The 23,944-nt window shown below is 34.6% G+C and overlaps 1 protein-coding gene across 1 annotated transcript in view; it reads left to right on the top strand.

Annotated features, from left to right (window-relative positions):
* Gabra1 (gamma-aminobutyric acid type A receptor alpha1 subunit) overlaps positions 1–13,466 on the top strand; it is a 52,550-nt gene extending 39,084 nt beyond the window's left edge. Inside the window, exons 8-10 of the mRNA XM_031352909.1 lie at positions 4,122–4,274; positions 8,886–9,088; positions 10,609–13,466. Coding sequence (XP_031208769.1) covers positions 4,122–4,274; positions 8,886–9,088; positions 10,609–10,920 — 668 coding nt within the window. The 3' untranslated portion in view covers positions 10,921–13,466. The remainder of the gene's footprint in view (positions 1–4,121; positions 4,275–8,885; positions 9,089–10,608) is intronic.
* The last annotated feature ends 10,478 nt before the right edge of the window (positions 13,467–23,944 follow it).

The raw sequence follows: 23,944 nt of genomic DNA, 5'->3' as shown, positions 1-23,944 counted from the left end.
TAACAACCAAGCCCATTTCTTTGAATGTTAACACAAAGAACAATTAAAAATAATATCTATACCATACAAAAAAAAAAAGATTCTCTGTAGGTTTCAGTGAAAAGCAACAGAGGTCCTGTGCAAGGTTGTCAATGTGGTATTTTATGCCTCATTGTGGAGCACTGAAAATGTAGGATAGATGTCAATGAATGGAATTACCTATATGGTCCTGCCAGGAAAAGCGAGAACGATGGCACTGGAACACAAAACAACAGAATCTATCTATCTATCTATCTATCTATCTATCTATCTATCTATCTATCTACGAACCTATCTATGTATCTATGTATCTATCTATCTATCTATCTATCATTTATCTATCATCTATCTATCAAAACAACTTTGTCCACCTTAATATCTTTTGCGGAGGCCCAGTCAATTCAGATAGGTTGTTACAAGCTTAGAAAGTGATATCCTGCTTATCTATAAACACATATCATGCAATCCTAGTTCCATGCTTCAGGTGCAAAAACCTCTGCATCACTTTGATAATGGGAGAAAGAGAATGGTAGAGATACTACCACAACATGTGTGATTTTAAGTCAGCAATTACAGGTCATTTACAGAAATTGAAGTAATTGCATTGACCATTAGGATAAGAATAACATCAGTATACAGAAAGGAATGAGAAAGCAATTCATTCAGTGGTTTTAATATGTTCAAGTGTGACTTGATATTGCCTTTTTGCCAAAGCAAATTTGATCACAGGACATCTTGAAAAGCTTGGGAAGTAAGTTGGCTTTTCTGAATCACTAAGTTTTATCCTTCGGAAAATGACAAAGAAAAATGATAGGATCATCTTGTTTAGATGTAGAGGTTTTTCTAGATGGTGTCTGAACGATGACCTTTCACAATCAGCATCATCAGGAATTACCTTATCTGATAGTGGATCATAATGCATTATCCATAATGGCTAGAACATAATCTCCAGGGAAGACTTGTATGGCTTTCTCACCAGTAATTCATATTTAAATTGATGGAAAAGATAAAGTTAGGCTAAGAGTTCTAGTGCTCAGTCATGTTTTCTTATTTCCTTGGTATGTGGGAAAAAAACTTTAATTAGATTGACTCTATGTTCAATAACATGTTAGAAGTTGATTGAGGTTGATTTCTCTAGCCAGAGAGATTAGGCATCTACCACTCTATCTTTACATTGTACGTCTAAGTAAGATTTAGGATAGTAAGTATGGTCACATATGCTGTTAAATTTTAGCTTCATACCATCCAAGGAAATAGGAGAGTGAAGCCCAAGAAAACCAACCAAGATATTTAACAATATCTTGAGAAAGCCATATCTAAAATTACTTGAAATGCTAATTTGCCAAATTATACCCCCTTTCTTTCTTACATTCTCCTAAATTTTACTCTGAAATATATCAGAAATATTGTCACTTTTAATTTATAAGCTTCCCTCAGGTTATATAATCTCTAAGGATTTTACAATTCTTCTATACTTTAATTTGATATGCTTAGCACATGTACACTTGGCGTCTAGACTTTCAAGCCATATTAAGATATGGGCTTTTCTCTCTTGTTATTCTTTCATTTTTAAATTATTACAATTTGATTCTGATATTGCTGTCACTTCTGTCACTTATTTCAAAGTTTTACACAAGCTTTCTTTAGATTTTGTTTAATTTAAATTTAATTTAATTTAATTAAATTTAATTTAAAAACAGTAGAAGCCCTCCTATTCTTTCCCAATCTCTCAGAAAAATATGTTGTTTATAATATGTATAATGTCAAATAATAACTCCCAGAACTGTATTCTTTACACATTTTTCACAAAAATGTCACAGTGCAAATAACAAAAGATGATGGAATATATGTAGATACTCATCTTCTTGACATTTTATGAAAGATGGGATTTTTTCCTTTATGCTGATGACATTTTTCAGGTCACAATAGAATGAGTTGTGCAGAATAATAAAGCATACTACTGGGATGGTGGAATATAACATTGGCACATAGGCTGGATTTTAACAAAAGTCTCAGAAAATTGAGTTTTTATCCTGTTAGGATCACTTGTTTTCTTTCTATTAACCTTGAAGTCATTACCAGCATTATACAATAATACATTTAGAGATTTTAAAATGAAACATAATTTTATTAATGAGTATAAAGAACAGCTTTAATTAAAGTACAAAGTACTTAGTACATATTCAGTAAATGGAAGTTACAATTAATACCAAATAATGATGAATGCAGGAATGATTTTCTTTTGTAACACTGATTAAATTCAGTGTTTTGCAAATACGTTTTAATATTTTTATGGAGTGTCCTGTTAGAGCAGTTATCCTTTCTTCAGCCACATCATGTTTTTACTATTGTACAGACAAGAAAGCTCAGAGGAAAAATGTCTACTTGAAGTGCCCAAGGCTATACAACAAGAAAATAGATCTGAGTATTAAACTCAAATAAACTCATTTTCTTTAGAGGCTAATAAAATTCTCCCTTAGGACACTTCTTGCAACCCTGCTGAGGATGTGGCATTTTGGATTGTTCATTCATGAACAAAATGTTTAGCAACAGAAGTCATATAGAGTTTGCATGGTGAAGGTACTAAGCTGATGTATGGACGAACATGAACCTGTATTGCAAGTTAAATCTGGGTTATACAAAGTCTTGATTACAAGGAAGAGTTTGTTCTCTACTAAATGTAATGCAGGCCATTTTCATCCTCATCCCAGGGAAGAAAAGATCACCCAATGCTGTTATCTGGAAGTTATGTTAATATCTGCTAGCTGCACAAACTCAGCATCCTTTTTCAAATATTCCAAAGAAATTAAAAAACACAAGTTGATAACAGGGAAAGAACTGATGTGGCTAGAACTGGGAAGAAAAAAGTTCTTAGGTTCTGTTTCTCCTTCAACAGGGCTACAGTTTTACACAGATAATGAAATGGAAATATTTACATGCTAATTTGCTAATGATAACCAGAGAGAAGCTGTCACAACAGTGAGTGATTTCCTTCTGGGAGGCAAGTCCCTCCTCCTTTAAACCAGAGTGTTAGTTAGCTCTTCTCTCCTCTAGTATAGAATTATTAAAGAAATTTAATTCCTAGAGCTCTTGCTTTCGAGTCTCTGTTCCAGGTTAAGTTAAGAGATATAGCTAAATAATAAAAAATTCACAAGACAGACTTTAGCCATGAACAATTGTTGGATCCAAATGTCCGTTGTACATGTGAGAGACCTTGGTATAATGAGTGTGTATGTTAGCATTCTACTACTGTGAAAAAAAACAAGTACTCAAGGAAAACATTTAAATAGGAAAAAAGTATGTATTGGCTCAGGGTTCTTCATATCCAAGTCCATGATTGGATGATTTCATGGGCTTAGGGGTATGTTGCATAAAAGGGGATAAGGCACAAAGCCTGAGGCAGACCAAATCTTCTCATCTTAAGAAGTTGGTAGTCTCAAAACAAAATGTACTATGGTTAAATTTCAGTACAAGGCAGAAGACCTGAAACTCTCAGGAGTTTAGTTAGTGTAAGTCCATCTTCAAGGACTGAAGGAGCAGCATTCTAGTGCCTATGAGCTAAGACAGCAGCAAAATGACTTTGACAGAGTTGTGCATATTCCTATACTTGAGCTTCTACCTTCTTGGTCACTGGGTTGGTCAATATGCATTCAAAGCAGACTGAACGACTTTACCCCTTATTTCCCTGAGTCATTTCCCATCTCCAGAAATAGCCTTGATGAGACATCTAGAAGTGTGCTGTATCGGTCCCCTCAAGTTACCCTGGAAACCAACTCTAGCTTTGTTTGTTGGGCTCCTTGAATCTATCACATCACTTTCAGATTCAATCTGGAAATAGAAGGTCAGCTTTATCCCTTATGTATGTGATAGAGCAATGGAAGAAGAAAAAATTAGAAGATTTTAATACCTCCATGTTATCCCCAGAGACAAGTTGACATGTATTTTAAAATGTTGCTTTTCTTTCTTGGACAAAGCCCTTTCCCTGAGTCATGTGAAAACAAGATGTGTTTAACCTCTAGAACTTTGCCTTTTTGGATAACCTAAGGAATAACTATTTTTTAAGGGCACATTATTCAACCTTATTTGTGTATTTCACCCTCTAGGAGAATATGTGGTTATGACAACTCACTTCCACTTGAAAAGAAAAATCGGCTACTTTGTTATTCAAACATATCTGCCATGCATAATGACAGTTATTCTGTCCCAAGTCTCCTTCTGGCTCAACAGAGAGTCAGTACCAGCAAGAACTGTCTTTGGTAAGTGGTAATCAATACACGTGCGGCCAGGAGTAGAGGGTACTTATTTCATGACTGTGTCATTGCAAGGAAGATGGGAAAGAATTTAAATATGTGTTAAATCTGAACTTAGTCTAAGAAAAACGTTTGGAGAATTATCATTCTCACTATGATATGATTTTAAAACTAATGTCTTTATATAGAAAACTGTTTTTTAATACAAATATATGGCTTAATAAAATTTATTTTTTAATTTTGGCATAGAAGGTAGTGAGACAGACATCAAAAGCATCCACTAGATTAAAAAGACAACAACATAAAATTTTAAATGCTTCATAATATATGATGTTTTTTAAATAGCCTTCAAAACAATAAGACCAGGCTTTTCTTATGTTGGAGAAACCAAACTTTTCTTAAGAAGAGATCATAGGTGATCCTAGCCATAAGCAGATATCTCCTTCTACCTCTCAAGTGCACTCCTAAAGACTTGGAAACCAACTCTTTCCTATTAGAAACTCTAAAGTAATCTCAACATTCCAAGTTAAAGCTATGGAATGGAAAGTCATTTGAACAGTGAACACCTTGTCCAATGTGAAAATATACCTACTAATTCATTATGTTAGAGTTCACATCCCATAGAAAGAAGTGCTTCCTGATGGTGTTCTAGGGGCACCACCACAATTGTTCTTTTTAGACTAATGAAAGCAAGATTTGCCACAGTAAACTTACCAATTCACATAACCAATGACATTTTTATTTCAAATACACTGAGTTTATGTCTGTGTTCTGAAAATAAAATGAAGTAGTAAACTGCTTGCACATCCTTCCCTCTAGTTCCTTCTTGAACTTGAAGTTTTAATGATCATAAAATTATAAAATAACTATAAAGAATAGTTATTATGTGATTTTATACCAATCATTTTCAATTTGATTCACCATATTATATTATTTAAACCTAAAATTTAGGCAGCATTATTATGAACATTATATTACCTTGAAACCAAATGAACATAAAGTTAATTATGTTAATTATTCATATCAAGTTAGGAGTTAATCAAGTTAATTATTCATATCAAGGTGAGGTGTTGAGGAGCCAAGATAAGATACGAGCACCAGATGCCTTGAACTTAATGGTGGCACAGAGCTATCACCTTTGCTTCATCCTGCTGCTTTAAGCTGGCACATATTGGGTTCACTATGGTAACAGTCTTAGAAGTAACTGCCACATGTCTATTGCTGGAAGACATGTTCATCCAGGTTTCTTCTACAAATAGCTACTATCTACTTGGTGCACTGAAGATCACACATTCCACAATGAAAAAAAAAAAATATTTGAATGTTTACAATCAGTTCATATGCAGAGATTCTGACACCACTAATATCCACAGTGTGCAAGAGATGACACACCAGTTCTCTCACAAAGAGATACAGATTGCCACATCTGCTCCAGAGTGTCTTGTCTTCTGAACTTGGCATATGCTTCCATGTTGAAAATCACATAATCTGTTCCCTGACCTTCTGACAACAGTTTAAGCACACAACTAAATTAACCTGCAAAATGATTTCCAGCTGTAGAGTAAACGAGCAGTTCATTTCAGGTTCATTTTTCTTTGTAGCCATTTGTCAATGTTAATAACCATTCAATCCACTAAAGACAGACCTCTTGAGAGTTGGGGCCTCTGCATGGGCATCTCATCGGAGCCTTTATCTTACCAGGAAATAAACACTGAACTAAATACATGATGTAGGTTCAAGTTTTGTGTTTGATTTTATTTTAAAAGAATCTACCAGTACTATATTGAAAAGCATTTTGTCTCATAACTACCTTTTTCCCTCTTGTGCCAGCCAAATCTACCCTTTCTATTTGGAAATTCACCAAAGTGTTTCAGTGTTTTATGAGTCCAAAAACATTGCTTGTAACATTTTCAATGATCTTATATCACAATCGACAACAGACCTTTTGGTGAACATCACTGTATAACTGTAACCTCAGCTATAGCAAGTATTTTTGTGTACAAAGTCATATATTTATAGTGCTTAAGTTCGACAAAAATCACAAATACAATTTTTCTAGCCCTTTAGCCTTTTAACATTTATTCAGTACATGATTCTATTCTTTTTAGGCTGAACTTAGCACATTCCTCTGAGCTCCATGAATGCCTAAGCAGGTCACTAGTATGTAAAGAAATACCAAAAAAGAAAAACAGCCACACTAGATTTATAACAGTTTGGTAAAAGCAAAGCAGAATGCAGGAATGCTGAAGTCTACTTTATGACTTGAAAAGATGATCATTTTTCTTCTCATGCTCTCACTTATTTTCAGGTAATGTCATGTAAATTTTCTGCTAAAAAAACTGCCCAAGCTTTAGGTTTAATTTTACCCAGTAACAGCCATATAACTGTGGTCTATTTAATTAATTTGTCTGAGCTCCTATTTCCAGTCAAATCTATGTACAAGGAAGGAAAACCAATGTTTAAGCTGATCACACAGGAAAGATAAAATGTGTAAATTATCACACCTAACCCTTGGAGTTTAATAATCATACAACACATTTTTGTTCCTTTCTGTTTTTTTTTTATTGGTAGGGGTTTCAAATCATAAATACACATGATTACACATATATGCATATACACATACCTTAAGCTACTCTGTACTAGTCTTAGTTCATGGAGTTTTGAGGTAAGATCATTACTTTCCAGATTATTCTTGATATTTGCTTACATACATAAACTGAACATCAGAAAACTGGAGTTTATGGTAGTAGTAATATATAATAAAGAACATAGGCATTTTCTTCATAGTCATTAAATTGCCATTAACCATTAGACCGAGAATTAAGTATTTTTATTATATTATCTTATTTAATACTCTTAATAACCTTGTGTGTTAGAGTTAATAAAATCAATTAGTAAGGAAGAAATTAAAAGCAATGACACAAAAGCCAAAGACTGTTGGGGAAATTTTCCCAAGGTCATTTCCTAAGGTATAGTTCAGCAATTATAGAGCTGGGATTTGGAATTGGGCTGCTCTGTTCCCCAATTACTGACTTTTAATTACCTTGCTATCTGCTCTAGTTGATATTGATATGTAAATCTGGGGGCAGCTCACCAGTTAATATTATTTAGGTTGGTTGTGTAATAAGGAACTTGCCCCAGTATTTTCTGAACCCAAGGCTATTCAAACCTCAAAATAAACATTTCCTATAGTCGTGGGCATATGCCATGAATATCATGTATTTCTTTTTAATCATTTCATTATCTAGTGTAGTTAAAAGCCTATCTACTTTGATATTCCTGGAAGACCTAAGAACATTGGTTAGTTTAAAGCAGCTTACAAAAATTTTCCAACAGCTGCATAGCCTTGCCTATTTTCTAAAACTATCAAGGGGAGGAATTAATCCTCGCTTCAGACTCATAGATCACCAGCTCCTTCCTTTGGAATGCATTAGTTCTCATCTTTATGTTATTAAAAGTAATTCTCACAATAATGTTTGGGTGTCTGCACAAAGACTGTTGTTTCTGAGAATTTCACTGATGGCATTGGCCATGAGGGGATGAAGATAGAAGTAGCCATTTTGCAGATACAGTGGCTGATGTCTCTGAATTCACTTACCAGAGTGCTAAATGTGTGGTCCAGTCCTCAAGGCTGCTCTGTGGTGATCTTTCACTCTTCCTGGCAGAATTGCTTTGAACTATTTTTAAACATTTGCAATTTTTTTTCAAAAGAAATCTCACAGCATTAAACTCAGTATATGGTAACAAGACAGTGTGTTCAATATGGTAACTCAAGCAATAAGAAAAATATCACTATCCACCCTCTGTATCATAAAAATACCTAAATAAAACAGAACCAACTTACTAACTGTCTTACTGTGAATACAGGTAGCTTAAATCCCTTCAGAATAGGGAAAATGAGGCAGCATAGAACAAAGAGAAGCATGGACACTTGAATCAGACAAGCTTTATTTACCCTATAGCCATTCAATTTTAAGCAAAGTGTGTAAATTCTATATAGAAGTATGTGTGCATGCTATTTTGCACAGTAAGTTTTATGTAACTTGTTTTGTATTTATTCATACATGTGCTGCTTCCAGGAAATGGGTGAATTCTTTTGAACAAGAAGTAGTATATGAAAAAAGATATAAATGTGGTAAATTATCATTCTCCAAGTTGTTACTTACCTTTCTGCTACCAAGGAATAATTCAATTTCATATTTCTACATGTGGGACAAAGACTATTAAACAGCACTATAAACACTTCTAGAGTACCACAGATATTAGATATCTAAGAAATTTATGTCAAGAGTTGGGTGCCCTGAATAATACCATTCCCCATCCTATATAGGATATGCATATCAGATGGCTATTTAATGAAGTTTACTGTTTTAGTAACAGATTCTGAATTAGCAGAGTAGTCTATTTCTTCTGAATGACCCTAAATACTGCTGTGCTATTGATCTCAAACTATATTGAGGCCATATTCTGACTCCACCACCACAATCAAAATAGAGTGAATTCAGATGTGAATATGATGCTTTTGGTTCCCTTTTGATCAAGGGAATGACCTTAGGCCTGCTGTAATAAAATTTTCTATGGTAAACCAATAGATTTACTTAATTTCTATCCTTTTAGGAGTGACAACTGTTCTGACCATGACAACCTTGAGTATCAGTGCCAGAAATTCCCTCCCGAAGGTGGCTTATGCAACAGCTATGGACTGGTTTATAGCAGTATGCTATGCCTTTGTTTTCTCAGCTCTGATTGAGTTTGCCACAGTAAACTACTTCACCAAGAGAGGGTATGCGTGGGATGGCAAAAGCGTGGTTCCAGAAAAGGTAAACACCACAACGGCTCTTTGTTGTATGAGGATTCTGAGACCTTAAGTTTTTTAGATGGAATAAGTTAGTTTGTGATATTAGATGCAAGAAAGGAGTGATGGGCACTCCTTTCTTATTCAATTAGGCTGTAAATGATAAAGTATAGTGGATTGTTTTATTTTTGTTCATAGCAGAGGTTGTTTGGGTAAACTAATTTGCAGGTAGAGAATAGAAGAAAGAATGAGAGACATTCAAAGGTGAAAATTTCTATTCAAATGTGCTTTCTCTTTTTTTTAAATACTTGATATCAGATGCAAATGAAAACTATAATTTTCCTATTCTGGAATAAGTTCTGTAGCAAAAACAGCATACTCCTTTAGCTGTTTTCCCAAGCTTAATTATTTCCATGTTTTAGTTGGGTTATATTTGAAAAAATTAACTAGCTTAAGCTTTCATTCTAGTCAAGAATAGGTATACCTTCCAGGTCCCAAAAGAGACATCCCTTGGTATATTATTTACAAAAAAATGGGAACCACTATCCTATAGCTGCTGCCTTATGAAAATGTTGTAATGCACAAATGTGAGCCACACAGACAACCTAACAATTTCTAGTAGCCTTATTTTAAAAATATAAACAACCAGGTACATTGGCACAAGTCTTCAATTCTAACAATAATAATAACATCAACAATAATAATCCACGAACAAAGTATAAATGAACCTTAATCATAATGATGCCTATAACTCATTCTAATATATGCAATACAGAAAAAAAACCAGTTTAATAGTTGTAACTCATCAAGGAGTTACACTATACTCAGTATGTATATAAACAATCAAAATCCCATGCATATTTTTTCTTATAGTACACCTTTAGTTCATTTACATTTAAAGTGCTCAATATCTAAACATGGATGATGGCAAATGTGTGAGTTCACATAACTGTAAAAGAACAATTATTTTGGAAAATCTACTGATGGACAGCCTGTCAAGTGGCCTGAATACTTGCTGGTGATTCTGAATGTGTGGTTGAGAACAACCTTGGAGCGTTCCTTTCATGTAACCTGGCCTCACTCACACAATTGCGGTTAAAGGGAGTTTGCACAAAAGCTGGGAAATTTTTGGTGATCTCACATATCTTGGCCTCCACTGGCTGCCAGGGAGTATAACAGTGTATCCAATCGCAAGCCATTCCCTAGTCTGTCCTAGGCTTCTTTTCTTATCCAGAATACTGTATCTAGAAGGTGAAGTCTGGGGCTGAATGTTTTGAGTTCAGTATCCTAAGCTTACATAACTTTGCTATTACTCCGAGTCTGTTTTGCATTCAACCAGTGAAGAAAAAGATTCCACCTCTTGATCTGAAAGGTTACAAAACATCATCTGGCTTTTCAAATGATCACAGTGCGTTAGTCATAAATTACTGATTTTAGATTTTTAAATGAACCTTTTTAAAAAGGTTTTGCAGCAAGTACTGTTTTGCTCAGAAACATCTTTTTCTTTCTCACTGTATGCTAAATACGTTTTTTTTTCTTCTCCAGCCAAAGAAAGTGAAGGATCCTCTCATTAAAAAAAACAACACATATGCTCCTACAGCAACCAGCTATACCCCTAACTTAGCCAGGGGTGACCCGGGTTTGGCAACTATTGCTAAAAGTGCGACCATAGAACCGAAAGAAGTCAAGCCTGAGACAAAACCTCCAGAACCCAAGAAAACCTTTAACAGCGTCAGCAAAATCGATCGACTGTCAAGAATAGCCTTTCCGTTGCTATTTGGAATCTTTAACTTAGTCTATTGGGCCACGTATTTAAACAGAGAGCCGCAGCTAAAAGCCCCCACACCCCATCAGTAGATTCTTTTAGTCGTATTCTGTTGTTCAGTCTTCTGCACCGAGAATCGCTTTCTGTTCTCAACGCAGTGATTCCTATCTGCTTTACTGCCTCTGTCCTAAAGAATTTGAAGGTTTCCTTATTTCCATATTTCATATAAGAACAAGAGACCCCTGTCTGATGGTCCAGAGCAGAGCAGTGTTCAGCTCGGGGACAGGATTCTGAGAGGAAGCCAGGGAACAAAATCATATCAAAAGGAGACAGACAAGAGGAAGAGAGAGGGTAAGAAGGTCCAAAGATAGGAGGAAAAGTAGGAGAAAAACAGAGCTTAACTATAACCGCAGAATCATTTGTAGATATATATTTCCAAGTATTCTCAAAAAAATATATACATCAAAAATATTTTTGTGTGAAGGTGTTTAAAAGGGCAAATAACAAATGTTTAACGAACTTTTAACCTATGTCTTTATTGCACAAATGATATTGTGTGCTTATGTTTTTGTTTGTCAATGTTTAAGCTGATATATAGATTTAATGTTTTGTTTGTCAAATTAAAAATTCCCTAGGCTTTCTCTTTTTAAATTTCACTATGTAATATTTTGTTGTTCAATGCTATTTTAGAATGTAAGAAAGCCTAATAAATAGGGCAAGGTGGGGCTATCACCGTAGCATTCTGAATCCAATGGTGGTGGTGGGAGGGACCCTTTCAATGGGCTACACGGCTGTCATCTGAACTTTTACCAGTAGACTCTATGGAGAGCAGCCAGCCTAACACAGATGTTTACTTGATAGAAGCTGAAATAAATAGATGAATTGAATAATTTAAAATCTATCCTTTTTACTCTTATTCCCAGATAGCCCGTTCACCCAAGAATTCTCTATTCTTATGATGAAGATGCTTTCAGAGGGGCAAATCTATTTTGCAAGCTCTAGAATTGTTGAATGTATTCTTTTATATAACTACATCAAAAGCTTTAGATTGAAATTTATGACTAGCCAACAAAAAATAGAATATATAAATTATATATGTAAATATTCAGCATGAGATTGTACATTTAATTTTTTTTTAAGTTTTGTTCTTTAAATATCACGAGGGATCTCCACTTTTAGCTGTTAGAATGTTGTTAAATGCTATGGAAATACATTTAGAGCCTGCATTTAAGAACAGAACAGCCTGCAGGAGACAGATGCCACTTAAAACATATTGAGTATGAAATCCAATTATACCGAGAACTCTCATAACTTCACTGTTGCCCAGTGTTCAATAGTAGATCAGTTGCTATCTGCTTGAATTATGTCATACCGTATTTTCCTGTTTTAGGCTATTGTGATAAAGAGACAAAATAGGGAAGAGTAGTTGGAGCTAGAAAACCAACTGTATATTATTTCTCTATTTGCTGATACCAACTATTTCAATAAGTGCTGTACCATATGTAGCATCCAATATAAAATACATGAAAGAATGTACAGGAACTAGCTTTTATTGAGTAATATTATTACATTTCATTTATACTGCAGCAATATATTTGTAGGTATACTATGTAAGGGCTTTAAATAAAAGAGGTCCATTAATATTCCTTATAAAAAAATTCTAGCCTTTCATTATTGCCCAGATGTTTTAGAAGTAAATATTTATGAAGAAGGTATTTTTGAAGTCTCCTTTTGTCTGATAGATTTTCACAGATATTTAACATTAGTTCAGAATCCACAGATCATGGTCTAATCACATTTATAAGACCATAAAGACATAAGCCTTTTAGCATAATTGCCAAATAAGACAATTAGAATCCATACCTGAGTTTTCAGCAATGTTTTTCTCAAAAAGCTGCTATCCAATGATGTTGGAAAACACACTGCCTGTGTTTCCCTAAATGACAAATCTCTGGTTTCATCTTAAATGTGCTTCATTGTTTGATTTGGTCCTGCCTAAATTTCATGAGCTATGCCAAAATATGGCTGAACCAAGGACATTTCATGTATAGATATGTATAGAAAATAAAATAAATTATGGCTCTAACATCCATGTTGCCGTTTATCTTGTTATTTTCCGGCGTTAACCTAACATTGTTTAGTGCTAGCATTTTATCTTCCAGACTCCTCATGCCTAGGTTTGGGTCTGTATTTCTCTCATTAGATGTGAATATCTCTTATTAGTCTGCTTACTGCTTTGCAATGATCGTATTGCCATCATTTCTTAGTTTGTTAGTACATGTGAGTAGTATTCTATTGTGTAAATTGATTGCAAACTTATCAAAGATAAATTATTCTATATGTAGCTTTACAACAGTGCTTTGCTAAACAATGTAATGCTAGTTAAGTCTTCCTTGAAAAAAATAAAGATACACTCTTATAGAGGACAGTTCCTGTTGACTCCCAGGAATTTTTTTTTAAAAGATGACACTGAATGTTTATGCACCTTAGTGCAGTGAAGTGGCAATAAAACCCAAACTGAGTCAAGATTGCTCATGGCAGCTGCATGTCTTGCTTTACAGCGTTTAGCAAAACCTTTTAATCTTATGTCTCAGTGTATTCTATTATAATAATAAAGCTTACATGATTCAATAATAAACTGGAATACTTGATTCTGTTTACACATCATCCACAGATCCTTTTATTGCCTGGTTTAACACATTTTAGGGCTAGAAATACCTGCACGTATCAAGTAGCAGCCGCGACCTAGCCAGCCAGAAGAACTTTTGAAGATTTGTCGAAAGTCTAATCCTAAATTGTTGTTTGCAAAAACTTGTGTAAGAACTAGAATTTATCAAATAATTTGACATTTGATATTGCTAATAGCACTTCAACATTTGTGAAACATAATAGGAGCAAGATCAAAATTATATTTAGTTATGATAGATGAAATAACATTAGGTAATCTGTCAAGTGGTGACAGGACCAAAACAAGGTAGATTCGTTTACAACAAATGGAAAAAAATCTTTTTAAACCTAAATAAATAAATAAATAAATAAATAAATAAAATGAAAAGTAAACTAAACAATATGTATCACTTGATAAAAAACACCAGCCTGTGAAAACTATGTAAGATTCAGTTTCATTAGTTTCTGAATATTCCTAGGAAGGCACAGAGAGCTAAAAAAGTAAGTCCATGTCAAAGCTCTTCAGGATTATCAAGAGAATAAGAGAGGCTTAGCATCATTGCCAATCATATATTTAAAGTTCACTGAAGTGCTTAGCTGGAGTTCTTTCAATGTGTGTAGCATTTTTAGCTTACCAAAACAAACATCTGACTCATTCTATTTCAACATGATTTATCCATACCAATTACCTTCAGATGTTGATTTAGTTCTTCACAAGACCTTGTACTAACATTTTCCTGAGGCTCTTTTTTCTACACTAAAGATTGCCAGGGGATAAATATCCCATGCCCTTTTCTTCCTTTACTTGACCATTTACTCTCAGTTACAAAATGAAGTAAAGTGAACATGAGGTTATTACACTGTCTAAAAGAATTATAATTAATTGTTCTACAGGTATTGTATAATAATATTTAATAATAAAAATTAATACTTAATAATATAATAATTCATCCTTGGAGATTTACATGAACTTATTACCTAAGTTTCATTCTGAAAGATAATTAGTCAGTTATCACTCATTTGGAGGAATAGTGAAGGCTAATAAAAAAATCCATTTTTCATTTAAAATAATTAATTAAATAATTAACAAATACTGGTGGAATACTATTCAGTCTATAAAGAGGTAACTTCTGTCACTTGTGACACCATGAGTAATATGGGAATACATTTAATATTAAGTAAAACATACAGGCACAAAAAGACAAAATGTACAGGATTTTACTCATATGTCAAAGTTAAACACAATTAAACTCATAAAATTGAGAATACAATGATGAAAGTTGGGAATGAAGAGATATTTTCTCAGTGATACAAAATTTTACATATAAGTAATACAACATAGTAACTACATCTAATAACAAAATATTCTTATATTAATATTATCATATAATTACAATTTTTCTCCCTACCTTTTCCTTCCCCAAATCACTTCCATATACTCCTTCCTCTCTCATTCAAATATATGGCCTCTTTTTTCACTAATTATTATAGCATGCATATATATATATTCATATACAACTGCTCAGTCTATATAATATTACTTACTAAAAGTTTCTAACACATTATATTTCAACTCTTCTTATCAAAAAATGGTAAATACATTTGGAAATGAAGATGGTAGTAAGCTCAGTTTCACCACTCTAGAAAGCACACATTTCAAAATATGTGCTATAATAAAATGTAAATCTTAAGCAGCTGAAGATAATTTGAAATTTTAAACCTCCAACTCAAGAAGGTAAAGGGATTAGTTATATTAAATTATATTTCGCTGGAGAGTGGTGGCGCATGCCTTTAATCCCAGGAGGCAGAGGCAGGTGGATTTCTGAGTTCAAGGCCACCCTAGTCTACAGAGTGAGTTCTAGGACAGTCAAGGCTATACAGAGAAACCTTGTCTCGAAAAACCATATATATTTATGACTATTTCATCCACAAAGATAATAAAAGAGTCATATATCAAATTATCTTTTATTTTATCAAATGTAGTCAAAGCAAAAGAGCTGAAGCTGTAACATATCTAGAAAAAAGACATAATGAAAAGTTTTCATGATTTGGCAAACTCAACAGCTCTTACAAACCTCCACATAATAAAACAACAGTCACTATAAATTATACTTCATTAAATATTAAAACCTTTGTGCTTTAAAGTCAAAATCATATCAATGAAGAAAAATATAAAAACTGAAATCACTGACTGAGTGAAATTTTATAAGAATTTTAACTGTTAGTAGAAATCAGAATATATAAAAAACATATAAAATGACTGATAACCCATTTTAAATGTACTGTATACATGGATATTAAAATGTAGTCAATAGCATATTCAATAATGTTTAATAACTAATAATTAGTTATTAGAAGAAGACAAACCACAGTGTATAATAATTTCTACTCCCAAAAGGAATATATTATAATGTAGGTCATAAAATGTACTGAGGAGCATATGGAAAATTTTAAATCTCATACATCTGATGAAAATAGAAGACAATGTGAATATTGTGGGAAAAAGCTTAGTTTCTTTTTTAAATGTTTGATATCAAATTACCATTCATTACTTTCTAAAAAATAAAAACATACATTTCTACAGAATTATGTGTTAATTCTAATAGGCACAAACTTCATAATCACCCAAGCTTGGAAACTTCATAAATACTAAACAACAACAACAAAACAAAAACAAAAACAAACAACAAAATTTATCCATGAAGAATGAGAAGGAGAAAGAAGAGTTCTAAGAGGAGAGAAGATATTGGGCATATTAAGATATTTGGATGAACTGAAAAAAATGTAAAGCAAAAAAAGTCAGACACAAAGTATCCCACATTAAAAGCTTCTATTTACATGAAATATCCTGTGAAGGAAAGTAGACTATGGCATTTGATCTTGGATATGGAGCTGAATAGAACTGATTATAAGTGGTAATTTTAATACAGTGGGAGTGTTAAAATTGTGTTTTGATTACTGCTATTCAATAATAATGTACTAAAATTTATAGAACTCTATATTGTTGGTAGACAACTATTATATTTTAAGTTGTCTTGTAGTACAGCTATAAAACTACTTATAGTTAAGAGGAAGAAATGATATGAAGAATCAGCAATACTGTGTGTGTAAGAGAATCTGATAGACTGCCTATCTACCAGTGTTTCTGACAAAATTTTATTCTTTCTCAAGATAATCCCATGGGGGAACAGATATTTAAGACTATGTAGAGAGAAAACTTTATCAGTGGACAATCTATGCCTTAAAACCCAAAGAAAGCAGAAAAATTTAAATCTGTGAATGGTGAAGGACAGTATAAACCAATATATACAGATGATGCCCATATCCATATATAGAAGCTAGCAATCTATCCAAAGCACAGATTCCTTCTCTCCCCATGCAGTGCTCAGATTCCTGCACTTGAAGAAATTCCCTCAAAGAATTGTACCATTCAGCCTGAAAATTCTTTTTTTTTCATTTAAGGTATTTTTTTTAATTATTTAATTTATTTATATTCTGGCCATTACCTCCCCATGCCCACCCCATTCTCCCTTCCCACAGTCCCTCATTCTTGAAGATAATCTCCAAGTGGCCATCACATTCAGGCTTACCTTGTAGCTGCCCAGAAGGGCTTCTTAGAACTGATGGCCTGATATAACTTAGAGAGTTTCCAATTCAATAACTTTGGACAGAGTTAATGAGTTTGTATTTTCCCAGACAGTACTAGCTAATGGGATACTGAGGAATTCACGGGTAAGATCAACATCACCTATGGCTTATGTTACGCATTCTTTGGTTTTATTTTAGAACTTAAAGCACATGAATGAGAAAAAGGGAAAGGAATAGGGAAGATTTGTGGGGGACAGTATATATATTTTACTGCTGTTCATGGCAGAGAATTCAAAGGTTTATTAAAACACATCCTAGTGCTTTCTGTCTCACTTAGCATAAAACTAATAACTATCAAACTACACCTTAAGTGGAAAGGTATATACAAACAAAATGAGGGACTACAATCCAATGACACTGCTAAATCAGAGGTACTATTTCTTACATAAGGAAACTCAAATATTGTCGAAAGGAATATTGCTTTGGTCAATTTCAGATACCATAAGTGAAAGATTTTGACTTACTATAAAATAACTCAGCTCCTGGTAGGTCAACCAGTAGACATAATTACCCCCCTTTGTCTGTGGCTCTGTCTACTTTTCCTGATAGCTCCAATTTTGAATCAACTTAAGTACAGGGAATTATTTGGGGGTATTTTCACCACTGTCAGCTTCCACATGTTGAAACACAAATTGTAAATGGAGATGACAATGAATGATATAGTTCTAGAGACTGAAAAATGTGCAAGCTGTATGCCATGCTGCCTAGAAGAGTTTATAAAACAATGCATTAAATATATAGTGTAAAACTTACAGTATATAATATAAAGCACATAATTTGAATTTCTAGATCCCTACTACATCATAGTACATGGACGAAAGGATTCCCTTTATAATACTGCTGTATATTTATCTTGAAAATGCATGTATTCAGGCAGGAAAGTGTGATGGCATTATTTTTTTTCTTTATATTGAAATTCACAGCTCCTAGCTCCACCGTCAAATTTTTTAAACTACTGAAGGGGGTAAGTAAATTCTAGAAGCCAATTATCCTTATAAATTCAACTGTATTATATAAATTAAAGACAAAGAGTTACATTGAATAAGCCCTTCACTAACCATATATCAGAGATTCACCATGCACATTACTCAAATTCTCTCAAAAATAAAATGAAAACTTACCTCTTTAATATGGCACTTTGCACAGCACCATGATACCATTCCTCTCTTCTACATTATGAGTAAGAAAGAGATTTGAGTCAAATGGCATCTAAAACCCTTTTTAAATAGAAATGAAGATGCACCTTTTAGGCTGTAGATATTAAAACACCTTAATGAGATGGTTTGTGTTGTGAGTGAGTGTCTGTCAGAAAACAGGCTTAACCTTGGGCATAGAAAGATATATATTGTAGTCACTTTCTCTTTGGATATTTCTCTTCATCTTATTAGCCAATAGGTGGCATATAGAGTAATAAAAAATGGTTTTAGAGAGTATGTTTGTGTATAGTTTAAATGACTTGGGTGGTAGTTATTCAAACATAAATAATCACATTACTTAAATACTAAAACTTCTGGCTTAGTTTCTGTTATGTGTGGTGGTGTTTGCAACTATAATTAAAAACCTCAGGAGGATATAATTCTCAAATATAAGTCTTAAATTTAATGATAGCCACCTATGCCTCATTATGTTATAATGGCACAGGGAGGCATGACAATCACTGGGGTAATCACACAGGAAGGCCATGTGAAGATGAAGACCTGTTTGCAGTTATATGCAGAAACTTCTGATGCTAGTAGAGGCTGCAAGAGACCATACAGTACTTCCCTTACAGTCTAATGGAAAGAGTTCAGAACTGACAATATTTCGAAGTGTCTAGAATAGTGGTTCTCAACCTGTAGATCACAGGATCACAGGGGTTGTATATTATGTATCCTATGTATTAGATATTTATATTATGTTTCATAATAATGGTAAATTACTGTTATGAAGTAGCAATGAAATAATTTTATGGTTGGGGTCAGCACAATATGAGGAAATGTACTAAAGGATCTCAGCATTAGAAAGATGGAGAAGAACTGCTTTAGAATACTGAGAACATAATTCTGCTGAATACAATCAACTGGATTTGGTAATTTTTTACAACCACAAGAAATTCATGCAGAAACATCTAGTTCTGGATAAAAGTATGTTCTCTCTCCTTCTTCTTCTTCTTCTTCTTCTTCTTCTTCTTCTTCTTCTTCTTCTTCTTCTTCTTCTTCTTCTCTCTCTCTCTCTCTCTCTCTCTCTCTCTCTCACTCTCTCAGGAGATTTATAATGAATCTATCCTTAAACACCTTTTATTTGTTATCTGAATACCAATATACATAAACCTTCTCTATACCAGACAGCTATTAGCTAAAGCTTCACTTCAGAAATTTCTACTATGCTACTGAGATATTCAGCAAATAAAGGCATTTTTCCCCCAATCCCGAAGTCTTGAGTTCAATTCCTGAACCAAAATGATAGGAGAGAAAGTACTCTGTAGGTTGTCCTCTGATCTACACACGCATCCCACACCATGCACACATATGCTTTCCCCCACTCACATATATTACATAAATATAATTAAATTTTATAAAAAATAAGAATAAATACATTATTCATTTTGTTCACTAATAGAAATTCCTCTCTTCAATCATGTTATTGTGAAGCACATGAATCATTAAGATTTTATCACAGTAATACCTGAAGGCTTAGTAGCATATAGATGTTGTTTAGTATCAGCATGCCACTATTTAGAACCATGTAAAGCATGAAAAAAATGAACAAGCAAATATTATTTATAACTTTAAACTTCCAACAATGATGGAAAGCAGTGTTGTGTTTGGTTTTGTTACAGATGCATTTATGTATGTATGGTGTGTGTATGTATGTAAGTGAAGCTGGATTTTTCTGGGGGATGAGATAGGATCTTTGGTCCAAATTAGTCTTCTCATGTTTCATCCTCATCCTTACCATCTCAAAAATTTGTCATGTATGTGTTAGAATAAACATAACGACACAGAGAACTACTGTTTACTTTTAAGAAAGAAAGGACCATAAATAAGCCCTAATGGATTGTATTTAAACATTCATATACAAAGAACCAGAGCCACTTATTTTAGGAATGAAATTTAGGTCATGGAATTGGAAAGGCACATCCAGGGCAGCAGCCTCATTTCATAGAGGTCAGAACAGCAGAGCTGTGAGTTACCTAGTTTACACAGTTTATGATAATGGTGTTACTTGAATGTGATTCCTACTCACTAGCCATTGTTGCTTCAAGCTGCTTAACTCACATCTCTATGTAAACAGAGCATCGGTATCAACATTGCAAGGAAAAATGAAGTTAATTATAGACTTTGAATTTAAGGGAGGAAGTTAATGATTATTATTCTATTTTAAGAATATCTATAAATGTCACATAATCATGCAGATAGTAATCCAAATTATATTTAATGTTCATAGATGCACAACAGTTATATTTTATGGGCTGAAAAATTGGCAGAAAATTATGAAGCCACAGACACAGACTTTTGTAATGGATAACATTAGATTCATACTGAATTAGTATGTTATTAAATTAGAATATATATTAAAATCCACAGAACAATGTCCAAGAGCCTTGTTCTTCTGATGTCTAAGGGGCTGTTGTCTGATCCTTTATCTGAGCACATCATTTTCTAGTCACATAGACTTCAAAAGATATACAACTCTTATAAATTCTAACAAAGTGAAAGACACATTCATCATAGCATAAAGCCTTGTAAGCCAAGTGTTTCAAGTACCACTGTGGTGGTTTGAATACGCTTGGCCCAGGGAGTGGTGCTATTAGGAGGTGTGGCATTGTTGGAGTAGGTGTGGACTTTTTGGAGGAAATGTGTCACTGTGGGCATGGACTTTGAGACCCTCCTCCTATTTGCCTAGAATCCAGTCTTCTCCAAATAGCCTTTGAAACAAGATCTAGATCTCTCAGCTGGTCCAGTGCAGTTCTGCCTAGATGCTATTTTACTTCCCACACTGATGATAATGGACGGAACCTCTGAACCTATAAAGTAGCCCCAATTAATGCCTGTCTTTTATAAGAGTGCCTTGGTCATGCTGTCTCTTCACAGCATTCGAAAACATAGCTAAGACAGAAGTTGGTACCTGGAGTGGTTCTAGAGAAGCAGAAGTACACAGACGAATCTTTTTTTTTTTGTTTTGTTTTGTTTTTGTTTTTTTTCGAGACAGGGTTTCTCTGTGTAGCTTTGGCTGTCCTGGATCTCACTCAGTAGACCAGGCTGGCCTCGAACTCAGAAATCCGCCTGCCTCTGCCTCCCAAGTGCTGGGATTAAAAGCGTGCGCCACCACCGCCCAGCTTCAGACGAATCTTTTAAGTATCTGGAATCGGCTTAATAATTTGCCAGCACCTTCTAATTCACCAGTACCTTCAACTACTGAAACTTCTCTAGAAATTCTCTCTCTCGGGAGCTCAGAGAATATTGAAGGCTCATGGTGGAAACTATATTTCAAACTTAAGGAAGTAAATGCCTTCGAGTGTCTTGATTCATCAGTTGTGACTGGCAATGGATTAGGTGACCCAGTACATGAATTTTTTTTTTTTTTTTAGAGTTTGAGGGAAAATAAGGAAAATTATTTTGCTGGCTCATTGCTCTTAGCATTTCTGGAAAAAAATGATAAAGGAAAGGAATGAGCTGCATGATAAAATTAACTTGCTCCAGATGCAAATAAATAATCTAAACATTTCTAAGTGTGCCCTTAGAACCTTCTAAGGAGTGAAACAACTCTTCTCTCCAGCAGCCATAGAGCTCTAGCTGCAGAAAATAAAATGGAAGCCCTCCTTACAAGGTTGGTTAAATTACAGTGAAAATTCGAGTCTCAGCTTTAAAAGGTGTTAGCAATTAAAGTAAGAGCATGAACTGACAAAGAATTGGATCCTATAACATGGGAATGTGTGTGAGGACCTATTGAAGCTGACCACTTGGAACCCTCAGATTCTCTAGCATTTACCTCACCTGAGAAAGTAGTCTCCTTAGTCCACCCCTTGAAATAGTGCCCTTTTCACTTGAGGAAATCCTTCATTGTCTGATAAAACAGCAGTGACTTTCTCTGAAGAAAATGCTAGGCAATTCAATACTAATGTACCTCAAGGCTCACCAATAGTTGCCTCTAGACCTATAAGCAAAGTAGGTGTTAGAGGGGAGGTAGAAGTGTAGTCCATGAGGAAATGTACTACACTACTAAGGAGCTTAATGAGTTTGCTAATTCATTCCAGCAGAAGTCTGGGGAATATTTGTGGAAATGGATTTTAAGAGTGTGGGATTGATAGTGGAAGGAACATAAAACTAGATCAGGCTGAGTTTATTGATATGGGTCCTCTGAATGGAGATTCTAGATTTAATATGGAAGCTTGTACAGTTTTAAAGGTGTTAAAAGTTTGAATAGTTGGCTGAAGTGTTTATTAAAAGATGGCCTATAAAAAAGGAGTTGGAGATGCTTGCTCTCCCTAGGCTTCATGTTGATGAAGAGATTTTAAAGCTCAGGGAGACTGCAATGTTAGAGAGTATATGCTGTGTAATACCTAATCTTCCACAACGGGAAGGCCCAGAAGACCTGCTCTTTATTAACCCTATAAGACACAAAATAGTGGGGGGGGGAGGGGGTACCAGCACATTTGAAAAGTTTTGTGGTTGCCCTTTTCCTTGTGCCAGACCTTAGGGTTGGAGGTACTGCTGCTTAACTGGATTAAATGCAATGGATTTAATTTGGCTCCAAGGTAGCAAAGGCCAGGTGGCAGCATTGAATCACCATAAGCAAAGTGATTGTAGTTATAATGGGCAGTGTTGACAAAACAACATTCATAATGACCAAACCCACAATGATCAGATGCCAGGAGCCAGCAGGTGATAGTTTCACTGTGGACTGTAAAGCCAGGATGGATGTGTCTTTCTCGACAAGGCCGAAGGTATGACATTTTAGGTAAGACTCCTGCTATCAATTTTCCTGTGTGTGTGTGTGTGTGTGTGTGTGTGTGTGTGTGTGTGTGTATGTGTATCACATCACTAGGTATTAGCCCATCGTTTTGAGAAGATTTCTGCAGAACAATGAAGATGTAGTGTCTTTTAGTAATGCTATATAAACAAATAGATGATTTCTTAATCGTTTTATGATAGCTTTTTATTAGACATTTTCTTTATTTACATGTTATACAATATCTCCTTTCCCAATTTCCCCTCCCCAAAAAAAAACCCACAAAACACAAAACAAAAAACAAGAACAAACCCCTGTTCCCTCCCTCCTCCCCCATCCCCCTGCTCTCCATCCCACCCTCTCCTGCTTACTGGCCCTGGCATTCCCCTTCACAGGGCCAAGGGCCTCTCCTCCCATTGATGACCGACTTGGCCATCCTCTACTATAAATATGCTCCTGGAGCCATTGGGCCCACCATATGTACTTTTTGGTTGGTGGTTTAGTCCCTGGGATCTCTGAGGGTACTAGTTAGTTCATATTGTCATTCGTCCTAAGGGGCTGCAAACCCTTCAGTTCCTTGGGTCCTTTCTCTAGCTTCTTCATTGGGGACCCTGTACTCAGTTCAATGGATGGCTGTGAGCATCTACTTCTCTATTAGTCGGGTACTGTCAGAGCCTCTCAGGAGACAGCCATATCAGGCTGGATAGTCCTTCCTTCAGTCTCTGTTCCATAGTTAGTCTCTGCAACTCCTTCCATGGTTATTTTGTTCCTCTTTTTAAGAAGGAATGAAGTATCCACATTTTAACCCTATTAAAAAATGGGGTACAGAGCTAAACAAAGAATTCTCAACTGATGAATACCGAATGGCTG

This window comes from Mastomys coucha, unplaced genomic scaffold (genome assembly GCF_008632895.1).
Source record: "Mastomys coucha isolate ucsf_1 unplaced genomic scaffold, UCSF_Mcou_1 pScaffold5, whole genome shotgun sequence".
Taxonomy (NCBI): Eukaryota; Metazoa; Chordata; class Mammalia; order Rodentia; family Muridae; genus Mastomys; species Mastomys coucha.
Note: the sequence above shows the minus strand (reverse complement) of the source record. Positions and strands in the feature narration are given on the sequence as shown.